The sequence below is a fragment of the Chelon labrosus genome, assembly GCF_963514085.1.
Source record: "Chelon labrosus genome assembly, chromosome: 20".
NCBI lineage: Eukaryota > Metazoa > Chordata > Actinopteri > Mugiliformes > Mugilidae > Chelon > Chelon labrosus.
In genome coordinates, this window is record NC_140353.1 from 2,167,689 (window position 1) to 2,191,686 (window position 23,998).

Consider the following 23,998-nt stretch of genomic DNA (forward strand, 5'->3'; position numbering starts at 1 on the left):
CGGCTCCAGAGTCACGAGAGGATGAAAAATGAAAATAAAAGTCGTGCAGATGTAACGGTGGAGAATTGTGATCTTGTCTGACGCGTAATTAATTTCCTGTGTTGTTCGTGTGGCCGGGCGGTCACCAGCGTGGTCTCCAGCTGACTGCGTGGATTAAGCGTGTGCGTCAACACATCCGCGTCATTGAGGAGAAATTTAAATTAACGTGGTGCACAGGTGAGCAGTGAGGTGTTAATGACCTAAAGCATGTGGTAAATAAAAAAAAACAGCTTTAATGAAACAAATAGCCTCTTTCAAAAAAAACAACTTTTATCACTGGCCTATGTACAAATTAAAAAACAAACACTATAATAGAGGTTGACGTTGTTTCTCTTCGTCTTTCACCAAAGGTCATGAAATGATGCAGGAGCTGTCCTCGTCCTTAAATATGTTTTTTTTTTTTCAGTGTCTCTGAGTAAATTTAGCACCTTGATGAAGAGATGTGTACTGATCACATTTAGTCCTGGAGTCTTCCTCTAATGTGTCTAATTATACTTAATAATATTACATAATAAATAGTGTTGGTCCTCTGACGCGGGGAGTTTTTTGGGGAGGGGGGGTGGAGGGGGGGCAGCGTTTTAGTCCTCTGAGGTCACGTCAATGTCCTCGGAGCTGGACTGCTTGGTGGCGATGCGCCATCTGTTGATGTGGTGGTTCCCCTTCTTCTTCTGCTGGCTCTCTGGTCCCTCCTCCTCCAGCTTCTGCCGCTTGTACTTGGTCCTCCTGTTCTGGAACCACACCTTCACCTGGAGGGAGGGAGGGAGGGAGGAAAGAAAGAAAGAGCGTTCAGACTGTGACCCCCCCGGTAGAAATGAACGGCATAAACACGGCCAATTAGGTTTGTTAAGGCGCGTTAATGTCAAACAGAGGTGAAACAAATAATAATGGCTCTGTGTTGGCACCGGTACACAGAATGGAGCTTTTATTAATGAAATGAAATATGGGTTTATATGCAAGAATGCAGCAAATACAAGTTGTCAAATAATAACATTAGCTCTGGTCTGAAAGCTTGTGCAGAATGGAGCCGTAGTTAATGTTATTAATGCAACTTTATTTGTGATTTCTTTCTTTTTAAAAATCAGTGTAAAATGATTATTTTTCATTTTAGGATATTTGTGCTCAATGTATCTGTATTTCAGACATTTATAAACCAAATTCAGTTAAAAATGATCCTTTTTGAGACTTAAAATCAGCTGCAGCTTCAGTCTGTATCACAGTTTATTTTGCATTCATGACTTTATAGCTCCAGAAACTAAAAACCTTCCTGTGTGACTCCTGCAGCTATGACCTTGGAGCATGAGCTCTGCTGATTGTGAGACCAGGATGCATTTTTAAAACAGCAACACTTACACTCACACTCATATTAGTTTCATTTTATTTGCAGCCTTTCTGAGCTTTGGGCTAATTCTGCTTTGTTAAAACTGTTTTTATCAAATATTCCCCAAATTCTAAAATCCACCTGCAGCAGCCGTGCTATATTTTAATTATTATTATTATCAGTGATCAAATAAACTGCATGTGAGTTCATTAATATTCAGTTTACCATCTTTAGAGTTTGCCAGCCTCCTTACTGACTGACAGAAAAGCTGCAGGCAGCGTTTATTCTCATCACTGACTCAGGACATTTCTCTTTATGCTTCCTATTAGTCCTAATTGACACCCAGATAGTGTGGACTCATTAAACTTAAGCATCAATAATATTTACTCTCCTTCATTGTGCAGATGCATAAATTAAACACCTTCTCAGAGACGGTTTCAGGATGTAATTCTCACAAATATTAAATTTAAAATAAATTCACTCATTGTTTTTGACTATTACTATAAAAACATGACAAAATAAATTCAGATAATATTCAGATATTTGTAAATAATTAACCTAAAATGTAATTAATAGCTATAACAAAGATCATTCTTATTTTACATTTAGGCTCTGACATATTGTTAATATATTTCGCTTTATCAGAGAAGGAATCGCGCCCTGCAGTAACTATAAATATGAATTTTTTTATGAACTGACCTGTGTTTCAGATAAACTCAAGCTGTTGGCCAGCTGCTTCCTCTCGGCTCCGACCACGTAGTGGTTCTTCTCGAAGGCCCTCTCCAGGCGCAGGAGCTGGGACGGAGAGAAGGCCGTCCGGATGCGCTTCGGCTTCCTGGCGAACGGACCGTGGAGCAGCAGGCTGTCCTGGGACACATCGTTACCTGAGAGCAGAGAGGCAACGAGGGCGGTCAGCTGGGACTGGTAACATCATGAGTACGATTTTAATAGTTGGTTTAATGCATAATAGAATAATAGAAATGTAATGTTTGTGTTTATATTTTTATATTTTAATATTTGTGATGCGTTTTAATTTATTTTCAGAGGTAGCTGCAGGAATAATAATAATAATAAAAATAGAAACACGTGTTAACTGTCAGAATTGTGGACATAAGTTGACAAATTATTTTTAAATCCCTTTAAATACGTTTTTACTAAATATATCAATCAAACTAGTTTTGCGCAAACCTCGGTTTTTGCACAGCTTTTGCACAAAATGGACATGAGATAAATGCGGTTAAATGAATATAGCAATAATGATTAATTTTATATAAAGTGATCAGTTAATTTGATGCATTGGAGAATACGAGAGTTTTTTTGTGACGGAAATGAAAATATAATAATATATTTTAGGGAAATTTTTAGTTTAAAATATTCCAGACTGGTTTTATGATGCTGTGATTTATTATTATTATTTTTTTAATATTTATATATTTTAAATATAATTAACTTTGTCCTCGTGCGTTTACATGCAGAACTAAATAAACTAGAAGTTATTGTGAAATATTTATTAAATAATATAAGAATTATTTAGTAATTAGGAAGCATGTGAAACGTTTTAATTTAACGTTTTAATTTACTGTCCAGACGTTTAGAATTGCAATAAATAAATAAAATCATACACTAGCAAAACATAAAGTGCCTCCTAAGGTGCATGTAGTGGTGCTGGAGTGGAAATAAATCTCTGCAGGCTGTATTCAAATCATTTGCTGCTGTAGTATGTGTGGATTTTTATCCTGCTTTGCCTTTCTGTTCCTATTACACGTGGAGTTTTATCAGTTGTCCTTCTATAATCCTGCTGTTGTGCAAGACTTATTTTTTAATTAATTGTTAAAAAAAAAGAAACTAACCCGAGGCTAGCTGACTTCTCCTGTGTGGGAAAAGGAAATCATCGTCGGTGCTTATCTAATCCTGCTGCGGTTTTTCAGAGAGTCGCTGCAGGGCGAATGAGAGTGGAAATACGAGAGGCTGCAGCAGGAAGCCAGGAAGCTGTCAGTGGTCTTGTACTTTATGTTCTGTGGCTCAATTTATTGCACATTTTCAACCTTGCCACTCATATCTTGTGTGTAAAGCTTCCAAAAGCAAAGTTTTATTCACCATTTTACGCGCAGATTAGCCTGATCTTTGCTTTAATTTTATCCTGAGGGGTCACGGTTAGACGCACATATGGGCACAACTGTAGCCCTCAAAAGGAGGAAAGTTGCACCGAAGTATAATCGGTTAATTGCTGCACTATTCTAGATCCCCCCTGCTCCACCTACCTTGAAATCTGTGTCCGAAAAACCTGTTCCGTAAGACCCACGGGTAGAAGTTGAGCGGGTCTCGGTGTTGCGTCCCGAAGAAGTGCGGATGCTGGAGGTGGGAGCCTCCGAGCTGGTGAGGAGCCACGGTGAGAGAGGGGTGGTTCACCGTCTCCGGAAACACCAAGTCCGGGCTCTGGTAGAGAGGCCTGGCCGGTGGAGGCTGGTAACTGTTCATTAAGGCATCTGTCGTCGGGTTGGAGTAACTTAAAGCCGTGGGGCGGATGGGCTCCTCGGCTGTCAGGGGGTTCTCCTTGGCGACCAGAGACTCTATCGTGAAGCAGCGCTTGCCTGCAGACGAAAACATCATCTTTTCATGGAAATGGGAACCAACGCCAAAAAAGAAAGTGACCAGTCTTCTTTACTTCCTCTTTCTGGGGGAAAAAAAACCAACCTCCTCTCAGAGGCGCATCGTGACCACAGAAGGTGAAGTGTTCGCTGTGAGCTTCCCCGATGAAGAAGATGCTGCTACAAAACTCAACAGTGCTGCAAATTGTCCTGATACATGGAGCATGTGCGCACTCGGAGGGTTTCTGTGCACAAGTGCGCATCAAGCGAGGCGCCTCAAAGCTTCCATGTGGCGCGGAGCTGCGCAGGAAGAGAGCTGATTGGACCAAATCACCTGCCAATAGGTGTCCTCAAGTACCTGCCTCGTAGATCACACAAGACCGGGCAGCTTAGTTACAGAGGCACGCTGAGAAAACATGTGTGCTCCAATTAATGGGTCATTGTGAGGCGCGTTCAGCCTTAATATCTCGTTTTTTCTTAAAGGAAAACAGTCTGCCGGCGGGGGTGAGAAAGTTCCACGTGTTTCAGTGCACATTCAGGAATTCTGCAGGAGTTTGTGTCAATATTTGAAGCCTGAGTGTCAAGAAACCCCAAAGAGGCTTCGTTTTGTTTTTTAATAACACTTAGAGCCCGTTCACACTCATTATAGCGCATAAAGAATTTATGTTGAAGTGGAAGAGAGCAGGTTAAAGTTGTGCGTAAAGGTCATTTCATTTTCCTTTTGGCTCTGGTGCTCTTTATTATTTCAGCCTGTGTTTCACAGCTACCTTGCGTTTATATGGGTTTATTTTAGAATTGAATGGCTTCTTCTGAATCTTATTTTATAGTCAGTTTTAATTGCAGTGGTAATTTTCTTTTTTCTGGTTTAGTTTTATGCATTGGATATATTTTTCTTTTGCCGCAATGCTGCATGTTAGACTTATTATTATTATAGTTCCGTCTTGGTTTTTATTAAATAACATGCATTTTTTTTTAAAAAAACATATATATATATTTCTTTATTTTTTCCTGCAAATGTTGAAAGTGAACCTTTTCATTCCTTTCCTTTATTTTAACCACATGAAGGCTTTGACCTGCGCAGCCTTTAAAGAAGCTGCCGCTCCGTTTGTCCTCTGAGGGGACGGTCCCGGTTGCAGCTTGCGGTGCTGCAGGAGAAAGCAGCAGTTAAGAGGCAGCCTGTTTGTCATTGGAGCTGCTCCCCCGGCGCTCCGCTTCCTTTGTGCGCCATAACCAAGTTAATAATTATCCTCTTAATGCGCTCGTTTGCGTAGAGGATGCATTAGAAAATCATTACCGATGGAAATTATGAGCTAAAACAAGTTGTTGATTAGGCTTTTAGAGCTAAAGGCTCCTAGTGAGTTCCGTGAATGAGTCCGTGTCCTGAAAAGCTTCAAATGTTTCCTCCTCAGTTTAATTAACAGTGGATTTGTGGGGATTGTGTGGACAGGTGCATTTCTACATTTCTTTTTCTGGGTGGTTCTGATTCTTGAATTCCTTCAGGCTGTTTCTCTGGAAGTATTTCTGTCTGAATGACTCATAAGAACTAAACAGGTCGTATCAAACATTGACTTGATAATAGAACTGTTACATGGAAGGAGAACAATGCCAGAGGATGAAGCAGAAACTCCCTTTATAAGCTGTATATATATTATGAATGACATCAGAGGCTGAGATGGAAGCAGTGATGATATCAGACGGACTTTGAGAAAACGCATGAGCGACATTTATCAGGATGAACCGCCTCTGTGCGTAAACGTGTTCCACGGCTCCTCCAAACCTTTTATTGTTGGATTTGATATTTAAACCGTCACCCAGCTTCACCGTGCAGCAGCAGCCGGAATTAACTTGAGGGCTGACCGAGCCGGTTGAGATGCTGTTGAGTTTAATAATGAACCCCTGTGGGCCTTTACGCGCTGACCCTGATCGCTGCTGGTTAATAGATGATCAAATCGCTCTGCCTCGACAAAAACAAAGCAAAGCGCTCTCACCCTTGTTCCGTACCTGATGTTTGATTTTCCCCGAGGCTCGGGAGGAGAGTTACTCAGAGTTTGACCAGAGCTGAGTGATCTCCAACGAACGGTCATGGGGTTGGGTCTTCAGTGGAAACGCTTCATAGCTTTATAGAGAAATTCCTGAGGTTTATATTCTGCTGAGATAATTAAGGGACTTTTACTGTAACTGTAAAATATATTACATTCCTCATACTGTGTGTTCAAACTCATAATAATTTCATACGAGTTGTAGCGTTTCACATAGAAGCAGATTATTTGGAGACACAGTCCTGTTTACTTTAGATGCTCCACTGTGAAGTAGTGTCATAAATGACCTCGCAACAACCAAACTTAAATTACGCACCGAGCAGCAAGAAAAATGTGACCGAAAACTATCTGCTTTTACGCAATAAAATAAAATAAAATAAGCAGCTATTTACAATTGACGTGGGACTGCAAACACAGACACGTGCCTAGATTAGTAATTAATTTAATACATTATGTACATGTAGATTTTGGGATTTTATAGAAAGGTAAATTAGAACCATTTTGACAAAAAGACAAAAAAAAACAAAGATATTTATTTCCATGAGGGGACATAAATGTCTTTGATTAAGTGTTGGGTATATTTATTAAAAATAAAACGAAACATAACCTAAACAATAATAATAATAATAATAATAATAATAATAAATTCATTCTTCTCGGTCAGTTTCATCTGTTCGCAGTGTTTGTTTCGGATTCTCAGGAAACTGATCCAAGATGGACGCCACCAGAGGCCTGATGGCACAATTTAATACGAGTGCTGCCCTCTAGTGGTTCCTGGTAGAACAGGTCATAACAACAGTTGCTGTAGTGTTCAGTGAAGTTTCTCCTCATGTGTTCCTGATAAACACATAAAGATCACACAGTAGTTTTATTACTAAAGCCCTGTTCATTGATATTAAAAAACTATTAGTATATTAATATATAAATGTCCTTAGTGACCTTTATAAATACAAAAATAAAATGCAAAATCTCTCTTCAGAGGCCTGCCTGAGTAAAACAAGTTGGTTTCCTCCACTATTTAATTCCTTTCAGATTGTTTTTGAGGATCGTGCAGACGGACATGTGTCTACTTTTATTTTCTGAGTGGCTTTGAAAAGAAAAGAAATAACTGCAAGAAGCACTTCCACTGTGTTTTATTTTAGGTTACGTTTTCCATAATTCACATCCATAGAGGCTGAGAAGGAAGCGTTGATGAGGGTGCATGCAGGAATTATGAGAAACACAGGAAACAGGCTTTACAGACAGTACAGAGGCCTCTAGTTTGATATTTCAATAAGCTGTTTCCTAATAATTTGTTATTTCAGTTTGTCTAATTTCACCCTGAAGAGGGAAACCACTTCTCCTCTCACTGGAAAACATCGTCTTCTGGTCCAATGCTGCCACCCAGTGGTTGAAATCAGGAAGTGCCCTAAGTTTCCTACAGAGGTTGAAGGAAAACTATGTTATCTGGTCTTTTCATTGGCCTCAGGAGTCTTTCTGCTGTCTTGCCTGTTATATCTGACATGTAACTTTTTAAATCCTTAGTAAATGTCATGTTTTTATTTGATATACAGGACTATCCACATTTAAAGCTGGCAGCATTAGCCTGTCACTCTGCCTTAAAAGCAGCTCTATCAGTTTATTTATCGGCTTGTGGGTCTAATTCTGTCTCATCTTCCTCCACGTTGTTGATTAAAGACATGAGATTAGTCTGCAGAGGCCAGCTGGATCGCATCCCCCCCTCCCTCCCTCTCCACTCTCACCTCCCTCGTTCATTAATAAACTAATTGGCCATTTTGTTTCGCATTAGCGTTGTGTGTTCAGCTAATCTATTCCACTTAAATAGTTGGAAAATTTCACCCCATTATAACGAGATGGCAAAAGTAGCACGTCGCTGCGTTTGTGCCACCCGCGTGAGAAGTGGGGTCGTTTAGCCACCTGTACGGGCCCCGCTCCTCCGCCGGCTCCCCTCTTCGGCACATAAACAAACATCCCTCCTTTAACATTCAAACCAGCTCGGCTTCATTTTGAAAATCGCTGAGAAATTCACATTTTTTCGATATTTAAACGTGTGCGTAAATGTGCGTAAAAAATGCGTAAAAGTTTGGATAAATCGGGTCCAGTTTCAGGCATTTAACGCGTCTTTTTTTCTGGAATCGTCAACAGGAACTGCTATTTCCTGAGAAAGAATACGCGTCTGTTCTCGGAGCTCCAGACCTGCCTCTCCTCTGGAGCTCCTCTTGTCAGTGCCCGTGTCAGAAGTCATTGTGCGTCTCCTTTCACGACGAGACAAAGAGCGGCCTCCACTTCAAACGCTTGTAATGAAAGCTAATGACTATTAGATGGAGTAGAGGGGCCCTCACCTCTGCAAATAAAATGCAAAAGGGATTTTTTTTTTTACAATCTCTTGCCCTAAAACGCATGTTGGTCAAATGAAGTGCACTCTCCCTATTGGAGCTGGAGGTTATTAGTCTCCATGAGAATTTTCACACCTTCTCAGAGCTGCATCACAGCCCGACTCAGAGTCATAGGACCAGCACTGCTCAGATTTATACAAGCAAAACACTTTTAGTGGCCAGTTTATTAGGTACACTTTGCTAAAACTGATTCTGTGTGAAACAACTTAAACGCAGCTCAACAGCGGCAGAAATAATCCTCCAGAGCTATCTGAGGTAATAATAACACGAATATTGATTAATCAGCATCAATGAGTGATGGACAAGATGTAGAAAAATATATATATATTTCATAAAATGACTATTTAACCACAACGTGCACATTGGTAAAGAGCTAAAACAGTAATCATAATTACTGTTTAATAATTAGTTTGGGTAATTTCCAAATTGACTTTTGGTGCTTTTGGTCTTGGATGCATCATCTCTGGAGCTCTGGAAAAATGTCATTTCTGCTTATTTTATGACGTTATATAAACAGAAGTGAAAAGTTAAATCATTTTTGCAGCACAAAGTGCAGGATCTGCACAAACCAACACATTAGTTCAGTCTGTCTGTTCTGGTTTTACAGCCTGTGAGATTAGTGACTTGGACGAGGTGAATAATGATGTTTGCATTTTGTGCGTTTGCACTGAATCTGATGAATTCTTGTCAGTGGATGAGTTTCACTGTCTAACTGTGATTTTAACACTTTATCTGGCTGCTTGTTTCAGTAGAACCACTGGTCGTGCAAATAATCATCTGTCTACTCAAGAGTCTAAATCCTTTTGTTTTAGTTTCAGTGCAGCTGGTTTCATCAGATTTATCTTGTCTTTACTGCATCTGTTTTGCTTCTGTTTGACCAGGAGGGTCACATGAATATGCACATGGATGAAACTGAGTATTGTTTTCCTTTTTTATTTATTTATGTAAAAAAAACTGCTTCCTGTTGTCATCCTGCTAAGAATTTCTATCTCCAGTCTGACTTACATTACTTTATAAAAGATAAAAGCTGTACATCTTCACACTTGAGCGACTGAAACCGCCGCCACCACTTTGTGTTTTCTCTTAATAATAATATCAGGATATCTGCTGATTAGTTTGAGACTAGCTGACAAACTGTCTGAGCTCTGGAGACTCCGACACAAGCCGGCAAAGAAACAAAACCTAAACTGTGTGGATTAACTAAAACACCTCCTGCCTCTGCACCGAGACAAATTGTGTAACGAGCTAAAAAAGCAAAACTTATGAAGAGAAACAAGTCGAGAGGCCAATCAAGACGTAACAGTTGTCTTTCAAAAGGAGCTCCAGCTCAGAGCCTGTGGAGAGTCTGAGGAGTCACAGCCAGCGTTTGGCCTGCTTCCAGCCGCTAAGGTGCCCTGTGCTAATTGAGACGACGAGCCCGCCGACCCCCGCCTTCCTCCCCCCGCGGCTCTCCGGGCTTTCCCAGGCCTCTGGCTGCTTCTTTCTGCCCCTCAATGGGATTACGCTGGGCTGTGGAGAGAGGAGAGGAGGGAAAGCTCTGATTCTCGGCCTGATCACATCAGAAACGGCTCTCTGGGGTTTTTACACAAATTCTGCTCCTTCAGCCGAGCGGGCCGCGGGGTGCGGGGGGGTGGTGGTGGACCAGGAGAGAGCAGGCAGGGGGTGGCGGACAAGAGACAGAGGAAGAGATCAGCTCTGTTACTGTTTATTAAACTTCTCTCTTTGATACTGTCACCAGCTGCCCTCCTGCTTCTGACTGCGCCTCTGGAGATGTCTGGGGGTTTGTGGAGGAAAATGTGTCAACAGTGAGAAAGGAAACAGACCTGTATGAGTCCTTATCTTATTTAGTTTAACTTGTTGGTTCCTGGTTCATTCTGAAAACACAAATAAAGATGAAACAGGAAGAACAAGAGAGATTGATCCAAAATTGCAAAACATTCTCAGGTTAAATCTTCTAAAACATAAGAAGTTCATCAGAGTTACTAGAATATTTTGGACTCGGGTTGCTTCTTTCTCACATTTCATTGGCCAGATACCTAATAATCTACATTAAAATCTGCAGAATAATTGATAATGGAATAGAATCTCTGCATCCAGAGGTTTTCTAATCTGGGATCATCTGCAGGATCAGTGAGTCCTAAATGACAAATAAGAAACTTTTTGATTGAACGTCTTTGCACCATTAATCAGATGTTGCTTCATTTTAATGAGTCACACTCCCTCCTTTTTATTTAGTGAATATACAGAGTGTATACTATAGTCACTGGTTGCATGGATGCATTGGGAACCTGGAGTTCCTGTCCTGCTTGGGGGATGATGGACCACCTTCTGTAGTTTATATAACACTTTGCTTTATCTCAGGTTCATCTCCAGTGGCCTCATTTCTCTCTGTTAAATCTTCTGATGGAAGCTGAAATGATCTGTTAAAACAAAATGAACACATTTACACATAATTATTTAAGGTTTTCAGGATCAAAGCGGCGGAGGAGACGTGTTCCCAACGTCCCATCTCTTTGTTTTAATCGTCAGAGTTCTCCACCAGACACAGGTTTCAGGTTGACCACCCCAGTTAGCTGCTCTGATGGACTCATCCATCCCAATCCTCTCTCCTCTCCTGCTTCATCCCTCATGTCTGCCAGGCAGCCTTCAGCCGCCAGCGTGAGTCCCTTTCCGCCTGGAAGGAAAGACGTTGGGTTTGAATAGCAGAGTGGGGGCACCTGCTGGCAGTGGGTGGGCATGTGGGAGCCGCGTCCATTGAGGAGCAGTGAGGAACAGGCGTATTGACCGTTTAAACAGATTAAAACAGTGAGACCCAGCTCTCTAGCCCTGAGACAGATTGACCCCGGGTTACAGATATCCCAGCTAATCCCAGAGCTGGTTATTTATTTGCTTAGCTTAAATCGGAGGGGGAGCTGGGTCTGTCCCAGACTTTAGGTTAGATCAAACCTGGGAGGAAATGTCTCCGTCGTGGTCAGAGTGAGCACAGAGCGACACCAGGGGAACAATGAGCAGAGGTCAGAGGGGCACGGAGATGCACGAGTCTGAGTGATTGTTATTTTTATGTTTTGGTTTCTGAAGGATAAATGGTTGAGTTAAATCAGGGCTGATTGCTGAGCAGATTCTTATCACACTTTGCTCTTTTAGTTTCCTCTGATTAACTTAATAATATAATAATGTGTTCTTGAAATTCAGCTGCAGTTGTCGATAAAAACCCTTAAACTCATGGTTTTAAATGTCTAGGATTGCTCTTAACAATTAAAGCCAGAGGTTAAAATGTACTTTTAGTTTAGTTTAAGACAAAGGACTGAGCTAATTTACTTGATGGAGGCTGTGAAATGAAACCAAAACTCCCTAAAGGTTTCATTCCTGATTCCTGGACAGAACATTGTCCCCCCTGAAACCCTCCCACTTGAGATGAAAGCTCTAACTGCTCTAATTTGTGTAGAAAACGATGTGTTAATGTAAAACCTCAGAGATCAGTGCAGCTGCTTAAAACCTCTGAAAACTTGGACTGAATATAAAGAAAGGACCAGGACACGGGTGCAGTTATTGTCATAAAATATATTTCTGAATATTTCATTCAAATATACAAACGCTAACACATGAAGTGAACTCACAAAGAGCAATAGATGTAGAAAATTAAATATATAACTATAAACCTATTAAATAGTTGGAGGCAGAGGCCTCCTTTCTCAGCTCTATGTACACAAGTCCGTTTGTCCGGGGGTGTCGGGTTAGCAGTGGTCAGTGGAGTCGTCAGAAACGTCGATGTCCACATCTGACTCTGAGAACTCCTCCTCATCCTCGTCGCCTTCGTCCCCGTGGCCTTGGGACCCGGGGCTTTTCGGTGGAGCAGCCAGGCCCAGTTTGGCGAGTTTGGCCTGCTGCTGCTCCAGACTCTGTTTGCGCCACTTGATGCGTCGATTCTGAAACCAGACTTTGACCTGGAAAACGAAGAGAAGAGGCGCTTAGTTTAGGGGAGAGGTGACTTGGAGAAATTTGAGAAATGTTCATGAGGTTGCTTGTCTCCTCCACTCTTCAGTAGAAATCGTTTCTTACCTGAGCTTCTGTCAGCTGCAGAGCAGAGGCCAGGAGGAACCTCTCTGATCCGACCATGTACTGCTGCCGTGCAAACTCCTTCTCCAGCCGGGACAGCTGCTCGCTGGTGAAGCTGGTGCGCATCCGTTTGGACTTCCCACCTTTGGTTTTGAACGAGTGCAGCCCTGCGTTGACTTTGGACAGTGAAGCTGCAAAAAGAAGAGGTGACACATTTAATACCACTGCCACTTTAAGGCGTCGGAGCAGTTTTAACCAACACGATCCAAGTTTCTCAATTTACCTTGTGCGTAAAACGCTCCCCGACACGTTGACTGGTAGCTGAACGGCGGGCAGCAGTAGACAGAATATCCAGGCTGCGTGTGCATCGCTGAGTGCAACATGTTTGGAGAGTAGACGTACGGCGCAGGTGCCATCGGTAAGCCTGCGTGTCCAGAGAGAGGCAGGACGGGGGCTGAGTGTTGGTATTTCACTCCGCACTGACTCGGACTCGTCCGGTCGCTGGCTGCGTCCTCCGGTTTCGCGAGCAAAGCCTCGATAGTGAAGGACTTTCCACTGGGAGGCTTCGTTGTCTGGCACTGACCTCCTTGGTACTGCGGGTACAGCGATCCTGGTGCGTAATTACGCACCGAGTATCCGTAAGTTCCGATCGGTCTGTTCGGCACCTGCATTCTGCCTGAAGTTTAGAAGTTAGATGTTGAAAAGTTTTCGCTGAGAACTCGTTGTTGCTCCAAGTGCAGCAGGGAGATGATGAATGCTGCTCTCACTCCGCGGAGGCTCCTCATTTATACTCCAGCCGCAGTCAGAGGTGTCAACAGCCCCCCCATCGGCCCTTTGTCTTTCTAAGTAGCAGATGAGAGAGACGAACATCCCGACAACGTATCCAATTAATTGGTGGAGTAGTACAAGCTGGGATTGTCAAACATCCTAACCCTTTGAATGACAAGGCTTTTGAAGAGTGCTGGGGGCAGGGAACTCAGGAGATTTACTGGGCTGCAAATTCTTCCATGGATCTTAAGTCCAAATGTAATCATTACCACTGGGAAAGCCTTGATGTTCCTAAATCATCTTATTTGGAGTCTTTTAAGTCCTGCCTGGCGGACAGATGATTTAAGCAGCGTAACAAGTCACCTCACAATTGGAGGCCGGCTTTAATCCGCGCAGTTTAAAGAGAATCTTTGTTGGTTTATTGTTTCTTATTTGATTTAAAACATTTCCAGTTCCTCTGCCCCAGTCTTCAGGTTCCCAGTCTTATCTCTTTGCTTTGGCATGTGTCTCTTCTCTCGAGCAGCTGTAAATCAAGAATCCCCCCTGTATGTAAACAGCCCGTAATCTTTTTCCTGTATAAAATCAATGCTCTCTATTGCCGTGGTGTGCTTTTTAGCAGCAGCGGTGTCGCTCCTGGAACGGAGTAACGGGCCTGCGTAATTGAGGCGTCAAATCCAGCGGCTCTGGTGTGGTGACAGAGCGGCGCTGCTGCTGCAAACTGCGGCTCCGCTAATCTTAATCACTGCGTTAATCTGCAGGTTGATCCATCCCATCCTTTGAATACAGCTGCTCAGAGAGGGACAGGGCCCTGATTGATTCCTAGAACTACCCAAACTCATCCACAGCATCCGATCTGAGCGCGGGGTTATTTATCATCTAGAAATATAAAAATTAAACGAAACCACTTTTCAATCAGCTTTGCACAGATAATAATATCACAAACCCCCTTTTACTTTCTTTGATGCTTTCCTCAGAGGAGCCGTGCGGCCTCTTGAAAGGAGGTGATTTGCTTTCTTACACTACCCGAGGACAACGACATCCTCTCTTTCAACTCGGATTATTGCCAGCTCTGCAAACTTTCCCGGCTCATTTCCATCATTTGGAAGTGGCAGAGAGCTGCTCCCGAGCCTTAAGTAACTGTTAAAACACATTTAAACGGGGCAGCGAAGCGCTCCTTCCCTTTGACCCCGGCGCCTTTTATTTATCCTGCTCAGCTGACACTAGAATGTCTAATGAAGAGGGCAAACACAGACTTTCTCGACTCGGCCTGAACAATAAGGATGCGACCGGGACCACCCACCCCAGAGAGAGAGCGGTGTTTACCGGCCCTGCTCTGCAGAGGAGCTCTGCCCCAACAAGGCGTTTAATTCACATTTAGACTAGAAAAGCTTTGAGATGGAGCACACATTTCACCAGCTTTAATACAGTGGATACGGTTTAATTTTGTGAAGAGAGAAGACATTTAAAGTCTGAAGTTGTCTTCTGTTAAGTTGTGTTTGATATTTTTGACATTATCTTTTATTTTAGAGCTTCAACCGTTAATAGAAATGAAGATAAACCCCTTCTTTCACTATTTTCACTCCGGTATTCGTCAGGACTTGATCCATGGAGCAGACACTGTTTTCCTGATATTGCCAGTACAACCTTCACCTCCGTGTCCTCTAATGAGAGAGCTGCAGGCCTCTCCTTGTGTATTGGGGCCAGACAAGGAATACACTGGCCATTGTGCCACAGAGTCCTCTTTTCATAGTCATGGCCCGAGAGGAGAAAGAGAGCTGAGGGCCGCTCTCTAATAGCTCTGTAGGCCATCCTTCACAAATGAGGCTCTCAGCAAAAGCTTGAAACTCATCAGGAGCACTCAGGTCATTCAGTATCTGTGGAACGGCGGCTCAGAACATTTGGGATTTGTTTTAAATGCTTTTTAAAATAAACGGCGGTGATTTAATCCGAAACAAGTTCATGTGCAAGTTCTAAAATCATGCAACTAAAAAAGAAATAGATCAACCGTATTTGTGGTTGATGATGCGGCAAAAATAAAATGCATTTGGCACATTTTGTTAAACCTGAAACAGCTCTTAACTCCTTCATGTCCCAACATCAGTGAGCTCGACTCTGACAGATTCAAAGTCCTCTTAATGCATCAATCAGTCTTTTATCTTTTATAGTGCTCTGTTGACGTCTCATTTTAATGGTTTAACTTTAACAATTTAGAAGAATTCACTTAAATAAGAGAAGAAATATGAAAGGAAATGTTTTAAAGATCAAAAGCACACATGTGGAATAGCTTCACCACCCACAAGACAGTTTAAATGTGATTACAGACTCTGAATTAAGATTTGAACGTGTTAAATAATGTTTTCTTATAAAATATAAGTAAAACAGGCTCCAATTATACTTATGAGCAAATATACTTAGCTGTTTTCCACCTCTATGTGTAGTTTAAACTATAGCTTTATTATGTTGTCTCTGTCTATAGTCAGTCTTTACCAGTTTAGGTAGTAAAACCCTTTCTGCATGTGAACATCTAAGGTTTAACGTGTTCTTCTGCTCTCATCTTTTAGCATTACATCCTTTCTAACAGGGAGGAGTGATTTGCAAACAGTGGACGCTCCAAACGTTTCTCCTCCTTGTCTCAGATCTGTCACGGAAGCAGAAGTAAGAGCAGGAGAAACCTCGGCGCTCGGCTCGGTCTCACCTTTCCAGCTCCGTTGGCACGTGATTGAACGAGACAAAGGCTCTGGAGAAACACCGTCATCATTATTATTACTGAGGTGAAAGGGGATCTTTTTCTCGCCTGCCCGACACATTTAACAGGCACTGTAATCTCTGCCTTTCCTGTCCGCGCACATCCATCACTAATGAGTTTATGAAGCCATTCACAGGACGATCCAGAACGACCTGCCTCTGTCACCTTGCTGCTGGGGCTGAGGGCTCATTACAGGGACCTGCTGGGCCTTGGCCCTCACCTTGACTATGAATGGGAGGCAGGTATGCTCCGTCTGGCTCCAATACACATCCAGAGAGCTGATATGTGTGGTCAGGACTTGAGTTAGCAGCACGAGGAGTCTGATATGACGTTAAGTTAGGAGGGAAACACCTGCTCTTAGTACCAAATACCAAATTCAAGATTGTTTATGGACACATGCACCTCAAGGAAGCAGGTTTCCTGTGCTGTCCACAATAAATGCTGATCAATATAAAGGTTAAAATAGATAATATACTGCAAAAGATATGTGCAAACAGTCGGATATGAGTGTGCAATTATGCACTGAGCGTTTGTGCACTGCAGAAAAAGCAAGAAAAACACAAAAAGAAGGAAAAGCAAACACATCCTGGGAGTTCGATAAAAATAAATCTGAGTAGGAAGAAGATACGAGTCTGGCGTATTTTATAAAATGCTTCTGGAGCTACAGGCTGACATTTTAAACATGTTTCTTGACGGTTTAAAACGTGACAAAGACAGAAATAAAAGACACACCTGATATTTTTTTATTATTAGTGCACCAATACTGACTGAAAATATAACAATACTTTATATCTTTATCTATTTCTGCCTCTAAAAACTAATTTAATGAGCAACCCTTTTATTTTTTGCCTCATTTGAGTATAAAATGACATCAAGTTCAGTGTTATTATTTTGAAAAGTTATAATTTTAGTTGAAATGGCCTCACACACATCTACTAATGACTTTATAGACAAGAATACGTTTCATTTGTTGGGTTTCAGATTTCAAAGTGTCACCGTGTTGCATAAATTCAGTTAAATTAATATTAAAAAAAATCTTTTGGGACAAGTCGAGTCTTGTCAGAGCAAGTCTCAGGTGGACACCCGGGTCTTTTTGATCTAACTTCAAGTCGTTCACGTCTTTGAATGCTGACCGTTTCATTTTGAGTTGACAGTCTATATTTTATTTTATTTTTCTCGGTTTACATTTACACTTATATTGTTTACCTTGTGTGTTATGTGCAATTATTACTGTTTTACTGTAGTACTTTTTTACTACTGGCTGCAGGTGCAAAAATACATTTCATTGTGCATTGTACTATGTATACCTGTGCATGTGACAAAATAAAACTTATCTATCTTATCTAATTACTCTATCAGGTGTTTCATGTTGAACTAAATCAATTTAAATGAGAAATAATCTAGATATTGTTACGATTATGTTTTGTGGAATTTTCTTGGATAAAACGAGAGACTTCTAATCGTGTAAGCAGAGTGTCCTGTGTTTAAGGACTGGACTGGACAGAAAGGTAGCCTGCGTCCCTCTTTCATCCGTTCACGGGGCCTTTAACCCAAACCCTTCATCGTGTGGTTTCTCTGACCGGCTGAAATTAGCAGTTTTATCTAACTGCTTCAGATGTGAACCGACTAATTCCAGCATTGAAAACAGGCTGTTTTGCATGTCACTATGCAGATTCTGTGTGTTTATCATTTACACGTGTGGCTGCAGGGAGGGAGGGAAGGAGGGGGGGCCTCCAGCTGAGCATTAGCATCGACGCCGAGGCCGCGGCCGTACGAGCTGCTCTCCTCTGGGCTAACACACAGAGTCCTCCATCCATTCACAGAAATAACGGCCCACATCATCCTCAACTTAATGAGGGATTAACCTTCTAGCTGAGGAGTATCTGCTGACTGACAGGACGGTCCCGTCCCGGGAACACAGCGTCAGTGTATTGGACGTGTCTGACTCCAGGACAGGACACCACAGAAACCTTCAGTGAATGTCTGATTAATACAGAATTCAATATAAACAGACAATTTATGGCACCAGAAAAGCTTTTATTTGGCATGAGCAGTTAGTTCAATGTAGGGAGACAGGATTATTTTTAATTAATAGAGTGAAAACTTTGCCATGCAAAGCTCTAAGGGCCCAGAAACAACGAACTGACATAAAATAACTACCAGGAACATAAAACAAAGACGAACCAGCATCTATGTTTTGCACCCGTGTGAGAGGAAACAACTTTTACACCAGCAGGAATAGAAACACAGTAGAAAGTAATGAAATCTATATTCTTGACCTGAATCCATCTGCTGAGAACAGACAGCTCATGTGCTACATACTGTGAGCTGCAGATATGTATGGCCTGTATAAAAACATGCAGCACCTCAGCACCATCAGTAGCATTTAATAGTACTCCACAGCGTGTTGTTAGATGGGATAGTGTAGCAGCTAAAGGTCTAATAACTTTATCAAATAGTTGATGTGCAGCCTCCTTCTCTCTGTTACCACAGGACGTTTGAAGCTGTTAACTGCTTCCTCTGCTAGCGTTAGCATTAGCTTTTTTAGATGCATTGCAGTAGTACTTTAGTTGTATTTCAGGACTGACATGTCATGGTAGTATGGGCTTCATCTTTAGTGAAGTATTGACCCACTGGGCTCCTCACCTGTCTTATCGGAGGCGGCCATGTTGCTATTGTCATGTGATCAGCGACTAGTCGACGTGATGCTAAAAGCGTACAACCTCTAGCTCTGATTAGCAAACGTTACCACACTGGACATCACTATCGCTGTTGTTTTTTTTTTAAAGACAGATACCAGGCGATAAGACAGATGCTGTCTCATCTGTTAGAGGACGGAGGGATTCATGTCAAGTTGCACAAACATTCGTGCTATTACTCAGATCAGGTGCAGGGTACTGAAGATAAAGTAGCAGCTCCTGCACACTGAAAGAAAGCTCCTGCACTTTGGTTGACATTAAGTGTTTTATTTGAAGTACGGTCTCTGTCATACCTCCCCTGTGGTTTTTTATAAGAGCAAAAAGGAAGACAGTATAACAAAAACAATAAGAGGATATATAAAAAAACTACTCGGCAACAACTTGACAGTAATAAACAGGTAAAAGCATCAGGAATAAATATATGTATATGTGTCAGTAAGTTGGGTGTATATTGTACCTACATGCACGTATATATTTTTAACCCTTACAGTCCAGGTAGCATCAGTCTTAAAGGATAATTGCATCAAATGTTTCACCTCGTGAATCTGAATTATAAAGCTTCTTCATGAAGCCGGTCGTTGCAGTGTTTTACAGGAAGGAGGGGAGTTTGTGGGGTGAGGGGTTAGGGGGACGACTTCTTCCCAGGTGCTTTGAGGGCTCTGTGGAGACCCCCTCCTCTCTTTAATGGAGGTGAGAATTGGCGGGCTGGACTTTAACACTTGACCTGTGTTTACACTTCCTGTGGGTGTCAGTGCTTGTCCATAAAGCGGTGGCTGCTGGCGGGGCCGTGCCGCATTGAAAGGAGCACACAGAGAGAGAGGGAGAGGGAGGCCGAGCTACCCCGGCGCTGCAAGCTGAATGCTCTGCTGCTCCTGGGCCGGGGATTATTAGGACAAGGCCATTTCCTCCCTTCACATTCTCTGTTTGCTCATATTACTGCCACACTTCCTCGACCCCCCACGCTCGCCTCCTCGGGCCTTTTATAGGAAGATGATGAGCGAGCTGCATATTCAACCTGTCTGTTCCTGTCTGGTCGCTAATGGAGATTTAATGGATGTTAGAAGACGGAGAATGGACACAGAGATGGTTCCTCTTACAGATTTCAGAAGAGTTTGCACAAGCATTTACACATTTACATCATTGTTTCTCCTGTTTATTTAGGTTTAAATGTTTTCATGATGCATTTGTCAAATAACAGAAGGTTACACACTTCAAGAAGTATGGAAGTTATCGTGATCACTGCACGTTTACTCTTTGGTTTATGGAGTTTACTGACATATGTGTATGGTTCACTTCATATACTACTGAGAAAAAACGAGGACATAAGAGAAGATAGTGGGAGAATCTACAGAGCTAGAACTGTAGCACACAGAATCAGCTCAAAAACATAAATTATAATGTAATGTAAAATTAGCAGTATAAGTTCTCTGCGGACAAATAATCTACCACTGACTGATTGTTCTCAACATTTAGTTTTAATTGTTTGGATGTTTCATAGTGCAGGTAAAGATAAAAACAAAGTGATTTCAGTTTAAAACAATATGAAATCATGACACTGACACCTGCACAAGAAGTCATCTGCAAGGGGAAGGCTGCAGTGTGATACTTTTAGGCGACAGGGTTGTATTCAAGGACCTGCTAAGTATTTATAGTTAAAAATAGAACAGAATTGATTTTATTGCCGTTTGCACAGGTTCAAGAAAGTACAGATATGTTGGAGTGCTCGAGCAAGGTTCCCTGAGTCGGCCTTTTCTTTATAAAACAAGAAAATATAAGGTCAACTGTTTAAATAGAAAACTATTATTACTACAAAATATATAATAACACTTGGTGAAAGTAAAAAAAACAAAGAAATATGAATATAAAAGCACAGGTAACTGCACCTAACTGCAATTAGAGAAGCTCTGATTTTATCAAACGCGACAAAACGTCACTCATGTTGTAAGATTTCAGCAAAAAATGACGGTTGTTCATCGTCTGCAATGTTCTCGTGAGCTCTGATTTAAAAGACAAGAGACCCGTCTTCATGCTTTTTATGATTTTAAAACACAAATCTCCTTAAAAAATAAACAGACATAGGATTTAAACCTTAGTTCTTGCATGTACATATAACCAGAGAGTTTGATTTTGGAATGAAACAATTAAAACTTTCATTGATAGAATTCACCTTCATCCCTGTATTTTAAGTTTGGAGTCAGATTTATATTCTCTTGGTGTTTGGTGCAATAGACGCAGGTGTAAAAGGTGGTTATAAAAGGAAGGAACTGATTTAAATAGAGAAGGACTCCTGCACAGATTTAGGTGTCTGTGTTTGGAGCTGCTCTTCCAGAGGTTTACAGGCGTCCCACCTTGGTTGTAACCTTTTGTGTGCGTCCATGTAACTCTGAGCTGAGCACAAGACAATCAGAGCCTCTAACAGCAGATCAAAGCGGCCGTCTCCCTGGAGAAAGGCCCAACAAAGGCAGATATGCCGAGTCTGTGGGCCATGATGGACTCGGAGCAATAATGAGGAGCAGACAGCCCGCCTCGAGGAGCATTACCCCTCACTTTCCTGTCCTTTAACTTGAGCAAAGATCCAGGGGCATGGTGGCTAATTTAGTGTTTTTAACAAGAGCAGACTGGACACTTCAAACAGGACCACACACAGACCGGCTGGTTAGAGCCCTCTGATGAACATCTGGTGACATCTGGTGGACAAACGGAGGAAAAGACGTTCAAGACAGAAGAAGAACTGAAGTATTTGAATCCCTTTAGATATCACAACTTCATTAATAAGATGTTTCAAACATTGTTAAAGCTGGCATTTTATTTGGTTTTGCAATAACTAATTCTGTGCTTGAAAATAAGTTGAAGTCATCTGCCAGCCACAACATTATGACCACTGACAGGAGAAGTAAATAACAATTAAACCATCTTGTGACAGTTCAATGTTCTGCTGGGAAACTTCTGGACCTGGCATTCATTGGTGTGGATGTTACTTAGACATGTAGCACCCACCTAGACCAGACCAGGCACCCCCACCCCATAGCAATGACACTCCTTGATGGCAGCAGCCATCCCCAGCAGGATGCAGCCTGACACAGACACACACACAAAAACACTTTAGGAACAACTAAAAAAAACATGAAGAACAGCACAAGGTGTTGACCTGGCCTCCAGATTCACTAGATCCCAAACTGATCAAGTATCTGTGGGATGATCCACAGAGGCCCCTCCCCTCAAAGGCCCCCCCACCAACAACATTGTGTTTCCAGACACCACAGGACACCCTCAGAAGGCCCATGTCCATTCTCTGATGAATAACCACAAGGGAGACCCGCACAATATTAGGAAGGTGGTCATAATGTTATGCCTGATCAGCATTGATGATGTAGGCCTCGTTAGCGCAGTAGGCAGCGCGTCAGTCTCATAATCTGAAGGTCGTGAGTTCGAGCCTCACACGGGGCAGTTCTTTTACGTTAGGCTTGTGCCTTAAATTGCCCCCTGGGGAGGAATAGTTTTCTGAATCTGAATCTGTTGAAGTGTTCCTCTCTAGTTCACCCTGGCTTGCCCATTCTTGTCATGTTTTTGGGAGTTCCCCAGCCATGGATCCTAAATTTCACTGTTTTGTTCCCCGAGCCACTTCGTTATCACTTTTGCCTCATGGCGGATTGTGTTCATCACCAAACTGTTCTCTGATGGTGGGAGAAGTTGCTCTTGGAGGATGCCTTGGTGCCATCCTTTAATCTGGCTGTGTTACTGTTGGCTAGACACAGGACTGATGGTGGCGCTCACCTTTTGTTCTCCAGGCGAGCCCTAAACAATCAGAAAGGAGATACATCAGAGAAAATGACTTGACCCCAGTCCTCAGGAGTCCAGTCCTTGTACCGTTTGTAGAATATCATTCTGTCCCTGATGTTTTTCCTGCAGAGAAGGTCAACCTCTCTCCTTGAAGTTCTTGATGATCCGATAAATGGTTGATGTAGTTTGAAGTCTTACCAGCAGCTGTGTCTTCACCTGTGAAGCGCTTTTTGTGCAAAGCAATCATGACTGGATGTGTTTCCTTGCAGGTAACCGTTGTGAAAATCAATATTCGTGTTATTCTTAAAAGTCACAGCTGCACGCATGAGCATGCTCGTTGTCTCGTGAATCCTGCCTCAAGAATCCACATCCTCAGACATCCCATACTGGGGAGCAGTTTGGGGGTTAGGTGACCTGTGATCCTTCCCGTCTAAGCACAACGCCCAAAATTTAGAAAATAGCAGAGGATGGTTTCGATCCATCGACCTCTGGGTTATGGGCCCAGCACGCTTCCGCTGCGCCACTCTGCTGAGGACAATCCAGCTAGGACTCAAACCGACCATCCCTGGCTTAGGAGGCCAGTGTCTCATCCATGAGGCCTCTAGGCCTTTTGTTCATGGCTGTTTTCCACTTTGAATGTGGTTATTGTTCAGGCTAAAAGGTGTAGCATTTGAATCAGGAAGCAGCTGTTATCCACTCAGACTAAATGGTTTGTCCGCTTTAGAGACCTGCACCCAATCACACATCAGGATATGACACTAACTGGGACTCAGACCAATAAATGCAATCAGTTTTTCCTTTTTACTGACAACATATCATGTTAGCTGCCAAGAAAACACATGTAACAGTACACTAACTCTGCTACAGATGGAACACCAGATGGGATTTGAACCCACAATCCCTGGCTTTAGAGGCCAGACCCTTATCCATTAGGCCACTAGGGCTTTTTTCAACCTTGAGCCCCTGGACAAAGGTGACTGAAACTAAACAATACTGTCAGTACAGGGTATGGGTTCTACACCTCAGTTAAAGCTGATGGAACAGTGGACACCTTTAACAGGTGACACTGAATCAAAGAGGATCAAACTTTTGCTTGTCCAGACATGTTTGCTTTTAGTTTTAAAAAGTCATCAGCAGGTTTTTCTCATCTCTTCTACTGAACCAGTGCAACCAAGCTTTTTGTAGTAACTGTCCTCTGAGATGACTTATAGTGAACATCTTCAGTGAGGATTGACTGACTGTAGATTTACTTGAAAACTTTGTGTTAAAAACAAAATGAAAAACAATGAAAGAACAAAAATCAGTAAAAGAAATCCAATGATTTCCATTTGATGTTCTTCTTTTTCTCACCCAACTGTGATTAGTATTAATAAATATGTGTATATTCACTTACTGAACGGCCACACACCAACATTACAACAAATCATTTCAATGGATTTAACTCGTTTTTATTATATTGTATAATCTAAAAGGACGTGAATGGGCAGCAGTTTGAGAGGCTGTAATTCTTGATTCAACCACAAGATGGCAGACTACCTTAAATCCTGCTCATTTAAACCAGGCTTCATT

General features: G+C 42.1%; 2 protein-coding genes across 2 annotated transcripts; both read right to left on the reverse strand.

The window, feature by feature from the left end:
- Positions 1–617: 617 nt before the first annotated feature.
- emx1 (empty spiracles homeobox 1) lies at positions 618–3,967 on the reverse strand (the record flags this gene model as incomplete). The annotated part of the gene is made up of 3 exons (XM_084569187.1): positions 618–785; positions 2,057–2,241; positions 3,619–3,967. The coding sequence occupies 3 exons, from the start codon at positions 3,965–3,967 to the stop codon at positions 618–620; spliced, it is 702 nt and encodes a 233-aa protein (XP_084425313.1).
- Positions 3,968–12,114: 8,147 nt separating this feature from the next.
- Positions 12,115–13,107, reverse strand: noto (notochord homeobox; the record flags this gene model as incomplete). Its single annotated transcript, XM_084568666.1, has 3 exons — positions 12,115–12,324; positions 12,440–12,627; positions 12,720–13,107. 3 exons carry the CDS (start codon positions 13,105–13,107, stop codon positions 12,115–12,117), a joined length of 786 nt encoding a protein of 261 aa, XP_084424792.1.
- Between the last annotated feature and the right edge of the window lie 10,891 nt (positions 13,108–23,998).